The sequence below is a fragment of the Orycteropus afer genome, unplaced genomic scaffold, assembly GCF_000298275.1.
Source record: "Orycteropus afer afer isolate SDZICR_OR568_19922 unplaced genomic scaffold, OryAfe1.0 scaffold00139, whole genome shotgun sequence".
Taxonomy (NCBI): Eukaryota; Metazoa; Chordata; class Mammalia; order Tubulidentata; family Orycteropodidae; genus Orycteropus; species Orycteropus afer.
In genome coordinates this window covers 2,558,654-2,568,202 of record NW_006921726.1, presented here as the reverse complement: position 1 = coordinate 2,568,202, position 9,549 = coordinate 2,558,654, and the positions used below count along the sequence as shown (strand labels likewise).

Sequence of the window (9,549 nt, the reverse complement as noted above, 5' to 3'; positions counted from 1 at the left end):
CCAAACAAAAGACAGACATATGAGTTGAACATTTATTTACCTGAGGTAGATACACTCCTTGGAGAGAACAATCATGGGAGAGAAGGGCTGTTTATGCAGTTAGACAACTCAGGGGGCAGGAATGCATGGAGGGATGTACACAGGGAAAAGGTAACTATCAACAGGAAGTGGATGGGGAGCTGTTGCATTGTGGTAAATTGTAGTCAGTGTCATGAGACAAAGTATATGTGAACTGCTGTATGGAAAGTGAATTTGCTCAGTAAACTTTCACCCAAATCACAATTTAAAAAATAAGGAATAGATTGATGCATTGAACACCAATGACTGAAAACCAGAAGAATTGTGGGGTGAGATCAAAACCATCATACATGAAGAAAGCAAGAAGTCACTAAAAAGACGAAAAAAGAACACCAAAATGCATGACAGAAGAGACTCTGAAACTTGCTCTTGAGCAGAGAGTAGCTAAAGCAAATGGAAGAAATGACAAGATAAAAGAGCTGAACACAAGATTTCAAAGAGCAGCTTAAACAGACAAAGCCAATTACTATAATGAAATGTGCAAAGACTTGGAATTCGAATACCAAAAGGGAAGAACGTTCTTGACATTTCTCAAGCTGAAAGAACTGAGGAAACAATTTAAGCCTTGACTTGCAATACTGAAAGATTCTATGGGCAAAATATTAAATGATGCAGGAAACATCAAAAGAAGATGGAAAGAATTCACAGAGTCACTGTACCAAAAAGAACTGGTAGATCTTCATCCATTTCAGGAGGTGGAATATGATCAAGAACCAATGGTACTGAAGGAGAAAGTCAAAGCTAGAGTGATGGAATTGGTGAAGAACAAGGCTTCAGGGATTGATGGAATACCCAATGAGATATTTGAGCAAACGGATGCCGCACTGGAGGCACTCACTCGGTTATGCCAAGAGATTTTGAATACAACTACCTAGCCAACTGACTGGAAGAGATCCATATTTGTACCCATTTCAAAGAAAGGTGATCCCACAGAATGTGGAAACCATTGAACAATATAATTAATACCGCATGCAAGTAAGATCTTACTGAAGATAATTCAAAAGATGGTTGCTGCAATATATTGACAGAGACCTTCCAGAAATGCAAGTGGGCTTTAGAAGAGGACGTGGAATAAAGGATATCATAGCTGTTGTCAGATGGATCTTGGCTTAAGGCGAAGAACACCAGAAAGAAGTTTACTTGTATTTTATTTACTATGCAAAGGCATTTGATTGTGTAGATCATAACAAATTATGGATAACATAGAGAAGAATGGGAATTCCTGAACACTTGATTGTACTCATGAGAAACTTGTACATTGACCAGGAGGCTGTCATTCGAACAGAACAGGGGGACACTGCATGGTTTAAAATCAAGAAGGGAGTGCGTCAGGGCTGTATCCTTTCCCCATACTTATTCAATCTATATGTTGAGTAAATAATCTGAGAAGCTGGACTATATGAAGAAAAACGTGGCATCAGGATTGGAGGAAGAATCATTAACAACCTGAGATATGCTGATGATACAACTTTGCTTGCTGAAAGTGAGGATGACTTGAGGCACTTACTGATGAAGATTGAGGAACAGTCTGCAGTATGGATTACATCTCAAAATAAAGAAAACAAAAATTCTCACAACTGGACCTATAAGGAGCATCATGATAAATGGAGAAAAGATTAAGTTTGTCAAAGAATTCACATTGCTTGGTTGTACAGTTGACAGCAATGAAAGCAGCAGTCAGGACATGAAATGATGTATAGCACTGGGCAAGTCAGCTGCAAAGGACCTCTTTCAAGTGCTGAGGATCAAAGATGTCTCCTTGAGGACTAAGGTGCACTTGACACAAGCCATGATATTTTCAGTTGCCTCATATGCATGTGAGAGCCGGACAATGAAGAAGGAAGGCTAAAGAAGAGTTGATGCTTTTGGTTTGTGGTGCTGATAAAGAATACTGAAAGTGCCAAGGACTGTTAAATGCTAACAGATCTGTCCTGGACAAAGTGCAGCCAAGATGCTCCTTGGAAGTGAGAATGGCTAGACTTCGTCTCACTTGCTTTGGTCATGTTGTCAGAAGGGACCATTCCCTAGAGAAGGATGTCATGCTTGGTAAGGTGGTGGGTTGACGAAAGGGAAGAAGGCCATCAATGAGATGGATTGACACAGTGGCTGTGATGATGGGCTGAAATGTAGCAAGGATCATGGAACTCACATGATCAGGTGGTGTTTCTTTCTGCTGTACGTGGGGTTGCTTGGAAGCAACTTGACGACACCTAAGAACAACATCAAAGGGAAAAACCATGTCCTTACTTCTTTTAGTTCTCATATTGAATCTAGAATTGTGTCAAGTACATAATTGATACCCAGTGACTGCATACCTAAATATGATTCTTTTGAATTCCTCATCAGGAAGAATGGATTTTCATTCAAAAAGTCTGCTTCTTCCTCAGGGATGTGTTCTGGATCTCTAACCTGCTCCCTTGTTTCTACCACTTTATCTTGCTTCTTTGTATGGACCGTGATGGTCTGTTGTCCTTGTTTCTATCACTTTATCTTTCTTTGTGTGAACTGTGATGGTCTGTTGTCTCTGAGACATTGTGATGTTGTTGTATTTAGGTCTCTGTTAACTGTTTGTGAAGAGCAGCTCAGGGTGAGTCAGGCTCTTCTTGGTGGTTGGTGGAGAATGAAGTGGTGGCTCTCAACTCTGTAAGTGAAGCTGCAGGAGGTATGGGTGTAGTTGCGTCATATGGGGTCTGTTGCTTTCTCCCACTCAGACAAAAAATAACAAATGAATAACTATCAAAAAAATAAAAGCAAATGGGCAAAAAAAAAACCATGTAATCACACAGGAACAGTACCCAAAAAAAGAATAAAGGTGGGGGAAAAAAAGAAAAAACACCACAATATCTGGGGAGAGGGCAATAAGAGAAAAACGCAGGGAAGGAGAATAATGAAAAAAAAGGGAAAAATGCAAAAAGAAAAACAAGGAACGTGGTTAACCATGAGAAAGAAAAAAAAGAACTAGAACCTGGAAAAGGGAAAAGAAAAAATATGGAAAACTAGAACCTGGGAAGGGAAGAATAAAGAATAATAATTAAAAAGACAAAAGTAATAATAATAGTAGTAGTTTTAAAAGAGAAACAAACTTAAAAAAAAAGGAAAAATAAAATCGGGGTGGGGAGGGCACCTGGGCTCCATTCCAGCACACAGACTGGGATGGAATTCCTGGCAGCCTAGAAGGTGGGTGGGAGCGAGGGATGGCTGCACCTCCGTTCACCAAGAGGGTGTGGGATATAGGAGTTACAAAGGGAATGTCACACTTTTCCAGTCATCTGCATGCAGAATGTCCTTGGGGTTCCCGGCAGGTGGAGCCTGTTCTTAAGTCCCTGGAATCTGGGAGAAAGCTGTCACTTTAAATATCCAAAATGGTCAAACTGCTTGTAAACATTTAAAATGACTGCATCCTCCAGACAGGCAAAAGTTCAAAGCTTAACCTGCCTTCCAATTTGCTGCTTCTCCTTTTATTCCCCAGCCACCAGCCACCAGAGCAGTCCTCCATGCAGTCCCTGGCTAGCAAGGCTGATTTTTAGCTTAATTCTTAGGTGCTGCCACCACTCTGCAATATCCAAGCTGTCTGTTCTGTCAGGATCGCTGCCAGACTGCAGCTCCATATGTCTCCTTTTTTGGTGTTTTCATGCACATTTTTCTGCTAGTTGGAGTTTAGTCTACTTCTATATCCTTCCCTTCAAAGCTTAGGGGTCCAGGATTATCTTCTGTATTGGTGTTAATTGGTTCCCCTTTTCTTTGTTGAAGAGGGTCTGTGCAGTCTTTCTGCTTATTCTGCCACCTTACCAGAACCACACCCCGTGACTTTATGTAGGAAAGTCACAATCTGAATACTGTTAGAATAATTTTTATGTATCATACTCACTTCCCCCTGATGAACATATTTTGCACCTGTTCTCCATAGCCATGGAGAATGGAAATGAGATTATTGAGTGAGAGGTGATAAGTAATCATTTGTTTTGTACTTTAGGAATCAGTGGCATTTAAGGATGTGGCCATGGATTTCACCCCAGACGAGTGGGGAAAGCTGGATCCTGCACAACGGGATGTGATGCTGAATAACTATAGGAACCTAGTCTCACTTTGTAAGAATGGATTTTCATTATGACTCTGAAATCTGCCTACTTTTTATTGAAAACAAAATTGTTTAACAATGCTTTCAGTTTGCTCTTCAGGAGTCATAAACTGTTAGCTCCTTTGGGCCTAGAAAAAAAATCTGTTTTTGCTTTAAGTTCTTGGTAAAGTGTTTATGCTTATTGTATATCAGAGGTTCGTAGATTCAAATGTTAGAAACCCAATTCTCACTACTTAAAAGGAAAGAAAGCTTGATTCAGGGAATCAAATATATTATTAGAAATTTCTTCCATTTTTGTCCTGTTGTTTAGCTTTACCTAATACTGGCTTTATTCTTAGGCTCTTTGTATGTGGCAAAGTTGGCAGTGGTGACTCTAGAGTTAAATTAATCTTCTAGCTAGAGAGCTAAGCAAAATATAAATAAATAAACAAAAACTTCTTATATCCTAGGAGTTTCAGCAAAACACAAGAGAAGGCTCTGAAAGTCTCAGGTAGGATCATATGCCCATTATTGAAACAATCACTATACCTAGGGAGATGGAGCATATTCTGGCCAATTCTGGATTATGTGCCTACCATTCTGTGCATATGTATACATGCATAAATGTATTTGTGTGAAGGGTGGTAGCCCTCCCAAGCCTCATGTAATGAATTCCCCAAGAAAAGGAGATACAGGAAGTAAAAGAAAGGAGGAATGGGAAGACATGAGAAAATAGGAACTCTCACTACTATAGTCACAGCTTTGTGGTGCTGCCTCTGAGTTTCCAATTTTTCCAAGGGACTGATCTGCAGTGTCTCTCTGAAATTTCCTCACTCAAGAAGAAAATAAAGAAAACTTCATTCTCTTTCTGACAGGAGAAAGCATTTGCTTTTTTAAACCCAGGTATAATTATCAAGCCCAGACTGTTACTGCAGATATTTTAAGTTCCCTTTAGCAGGCCATCCTCTTACACTTTAGATCTTCTGTAAAATACTCTGTTTGTAGATCAGAGAGTTGGGACTATGCTACGGGATAAACTGTTGTGTCCATCACAAACAGCTATGCCCCATTTCTTTCTTTTAAATCTGTGCAGGGCTTCCAGTTGCCAAAACTGAGAACTATAATTTGGAGAAAGGAAAAGAACCATGGATGTTTGAGAGAAAAACCCCTAAAAGCAGCTGTTCAGGTGAGTCAGAAATGTGGATATCTTGAGAAATAATAGACCAGCAGTACCGTGAAGGAGTAGCACTTTCCATTTGCTTAATAAATAAAATTAGAAGTACCTCCATGCCTTTATATATTTATTTCTTGTTGTTGTTGTTATTTGCCATCGAGTTGGCCCTGACTCATAGAGACCCCTCCTTGGGTTTCCGAGGCAGTATCACTATGGAAGTAGGAATGCCCAACCTTCCTTCCGAGGAGTGGCTGGTGGATTTGAACCGCCAGCCTTCTGGTTAGCAGTCAAGTGCCTTAGGCACTATGCTACCAGAGTTCCTTATTTATTTCTAGTCTATGTTAAATTATATAATATTTCACATACATACAGAACTGTCAAAAATAGCATAATAGTTAAATACCCACAACCAAGATTACACAGATACTAATATTTTGTCCTTTTTGCCTATTTTGCCACTTTTTCTTTTTTCCTTTAACTTTTAATTGAAATATAAAATGCATGGAGGGGGAAATATCATAAGTGCATTTCTGTGAATTTTCATAAATTGAATACACAAATTATGTAATAGCACCTAAAAAAAAAAAAAAAAAATCTTACTGGCACCCTAGAGAAACCCTAGTGCTCTCTTGCATTCTCTTCCCACTTACCCTAAGAATAACCTTACCCTGACATCTAATGCCAATTAGTTTTGACTGTCCTTTAACTTCATAAAACGGAATCCTATTTTATATACTCTTGTGTCTGGTTTCTTTCACTAAACATTAGCTATAAAATTCATTCATGCTGCTACATGTAGTGTATAGCTATTTCATTCTCATTGTTGTACGGTCTTTCATTATATTACGTAGCTTCATCCATTCTCCTGAAAATGGGCATTTGGGTAGTTTCCAGTGATAGTGGAAATGTTCATAGTGCTGCTGTGAACACTTTAAATGTTGTTTGTTTGTTTCTGTTTCTTTTTTATTTTTGCAGTGTTCCTCACCTCCCCTTCCACCCCTGGTAATCAACAAAGAAAGTTTCCTTCCATATATAAACCTTTCCTTGACTTTTTACAGGAATGAACTAGTATCATATTTGCCCTTCTATGATTGACTTATTTCACTTAGCATAATGTCCTCCAAGTTCATCCACATTATGCAGTGTTTTGCAGATTCTACGTTATTCGTTATGGTTCCATAGTAATCCATTGTGTGTATATACCATAGTTTGGTTATCCATTCTTCTGTTGATGGGTACCTAGATTGTTTCCATCTTTTTGCTATTCTAAATACTGCTGCAGTTAACATGGGTGTGCATATATCTGTTCTTGTTCTGGCTCTCACTTCTTTACAATATATCCCTCATAGTGGGATTGCTGGATCAAATGGTATTTCTAATTCTAACTTTTTAAGCAATTTCCATACTGCTTTCCACAGTGGTTGTATCATTTTACAGTCCTACCAGCAGTGTATGAGAGTCCCAATATCTCTACATCCTCACCAGCATTGATTATTTTCTGTCTTGTTGAACTTTGCTACTAGTGCTGGGGCAAGATGGCATCTCATTGTTTTGATTTGCATCTCCTCGGAAGGAAGGTTGGGCAATCCTACTTCCGTAGTGATACTGCCTCGGAAACCCAAGGAGGGGTCGCTATGAGTCGGGTTTGACTCGACGGCACATAACAACAACAACAACAATGGCTATTGGGGAGCTCTGGTAGCATAGTGGCTAAGGCACTTGACTGCTAATCAGAAGGCTGGTGGTTCAAACCCACCAGCCACTCCTCGGAAGGAAGGTTGGGCAATCCTACTTCAGTAGTGATACTGCCTCGGAAACCCAAGGAGGGGTCGCTATGAGTCAGGGATGACTCGACGGCACATAACAACACAACAACAATGGCTAATGATCGTGAATGTTTCTTCATGTGTTTATTGGCTGCCTGAGTATTCTCTTTAGTGAAGTGTCTATTCCTGTCCTCTGCCCATTTTTTTTTAATTGAGTTGTTTGTCTTTTTGTAGTTGAGGTGTTAAGAGTTTTCTATAAATTTTAGAGATAAGTGTCTTGTCAGAAATGTTGCTGAACAGTAGGTTCTCTTTTTACCCTTTTGGAAAAGTCTTTTGAAGCACATAAAGCTTTAATTTTTAGATGATCCCATTTATCTAGTTTATCTTCTACTGTTTATACATTTTGGGTTATGCTTAACAGTCTATTTATGCCATATATTAGGGCCCCTAGATTTGCCATTATTTTTTCCTTGAGGAACTTTATAGTTTTAGGTTTCACATTTAAGTCTTTGATACATCTGAAGTTAGTTTTTGCATATAGTGTGAGGTACATGTCTTGTTTCATTTTTCTGCAAATGGCTATCCAGTTTTGTTAACACCAATTGTTAAAGAGCCCATCTCTTCCCCACTTAATGAATTTCAGCCCTTTGTCAAAAATCAGCTGACCATAGGTCAGTGGATCTATTTTTGGGTTCTCAATTGTGTTCCACTGGTCTGTGTGTCTGTTGTTGTACCAATACCAGGATGTTTTGAGTACTGTGGCTGTACAGTAGGTTTTGAGCCCCAGGAGCATGAAACCTCCTACTTTGTTCTTCTTCAATAGTGCTTTGTTTATCAGAGGTCCCTTTCCTTTCCATATAAAATTAGTGATTAGTTTTTCCATATCCTTAAAGAATGTTGATGGCATCTGGATTGGGATTGCATTGAATGTATAGACTGCTTTGGATAGTATTGACATTTTTGCAATGTTCAGTCTTCCTATCACAAGCATGGGATGTTCTTCCATTTATGTAGCTCTCTTATGGTTTCTCTTACTTATTTATTAACATTTTTTTAAATTGCAATTTGGGTAAAAGTTTACAGAGCAAATGCACTTTCCGTTCAGCAGCTCACATACACTTTGTCTCATGACATTGACTATAATTTCCCACAATGCAACAGCTCCCCTCCCACTTCCTCCACATAGTTAACTCTTCCCTGTATCCATCCCTCCTTGCACTCCTGTCCCCTGAACTGTCTCCCTGTGCATACACAGCCCTTCTATTCTCCCATGATTGTTCTCTCTGAGGAGTATATCTACCTAGTGTAAATGTTCACCTCATATGCCTGTCTTTTGTTTGGCTGGAAGCCACAGGAGTGGATTCAATTCCAGACCTAAAGGGCAGGTAGGGGCCATAGTCTGACTGGTTCTGTCAGGCTCTATCAGACCAGCAAATCTGGTCCCTTTTTTTTTTTTTTTTTTCCAAATGATTTTGAGTTTTGTTCCACATTGTTCTCCCACTCCATCCTGGATCTCCTACATAGATCTCCCTCTGAGTGGTTGACAGTGGTAGTCGGGCACCATCAAGTTCTTGTGGTCTCATAGTCATATAGGCTGAGGATCACATGGTGTATCAGTCCCTTGGACTACTTACTTTCTTGTGTCTTTGGCTTTCTTCATTCTTTGCTCTGGACAACAAGAGACCCATTGTTGCATGTAGGTGTCTGCCTGCAGCTTTTGAGATCCCAGTTGCTACTTGCCAAAATAGGATATCCCACAGTCCTTTTGACCACACTTTTCCCATGAGTTTAAAAAGAAAAGACCATAAATTGAAAATTCATTTAAAACTACCAAAGTCCCTAAAACACATACATGGTAGTTTATTGTTTGTATTAAAGTGATTAACAGTGTTTGTCTCATTATTGACTCATCCATATTCAAACTCACCTGCTCAGAAAAAGTTTCAAACCCATACAATTTCCAACAACTCTTACTATTCATAGGAAAATACTTATCAGTAAAAGTTATGTGCATGGGAAAGATCAGAGTAGAAAATGCCAGTCAGGTGTCTGGAGAGAAAGAAGGCTTTCTGTGATTGAAATAATATTTCCTGTCCATGGTTCAGGAATAAGATCCTTCTGCTGGGAGCTGAGAAATTAAGATGAGAAACCTTTGGTATCCAAATTGGAGTTCTCTGCTATGTCATTTTTGGCTAGTCTAAAGTAGTCAGTTGGATGAAAGAGGCCAGATTAACCTTTGGTTATCTAACCTCAAAAGGTTAGGATTGAGGATGGAGTACAAATACATTCAAGGCCTAACCTTGAATGGCAGTGGCCCAAATTGGAGAACTAATCCCTCAGTAATCAAGTTAGGCCTGTTGTGAATAGCCAAGTCAGTTCCATCCCAGGCCTCTTGTACTAGAGATTTAGCTGTGAGTGAGAGGCTGACACAGCTAAAATTATTTCATTTAAAAGGTAGTAGTCTGTAAGGATGG

General features: G+C 39.3%; 1 protein-coding gene across 1 annotated transcript in view; it reads left to right on the top strand.

Annotated features, from left to right (window-relative positions):
- Positions 1-9,549, top strand: part of ZNF286A (zinc finger protein 286A) — a 51,482-nt gene that overhangs the window by 16,383 nt on the left and 25,550 nt on the right. The window contains exons 3-4 of the mRNA XM_007945598.2: positions 4,052-4,166; positions 5,229-5,321. Coding sequence (XP_007943789.2) covers positions 4,052-4,166; positions 5,229-5,321 — 208 coding nt within the window. The remainder of the gene's footprint in view (positions 1-4,051; positions 4,167-5,228; positions 5,322-9,549) is intronic.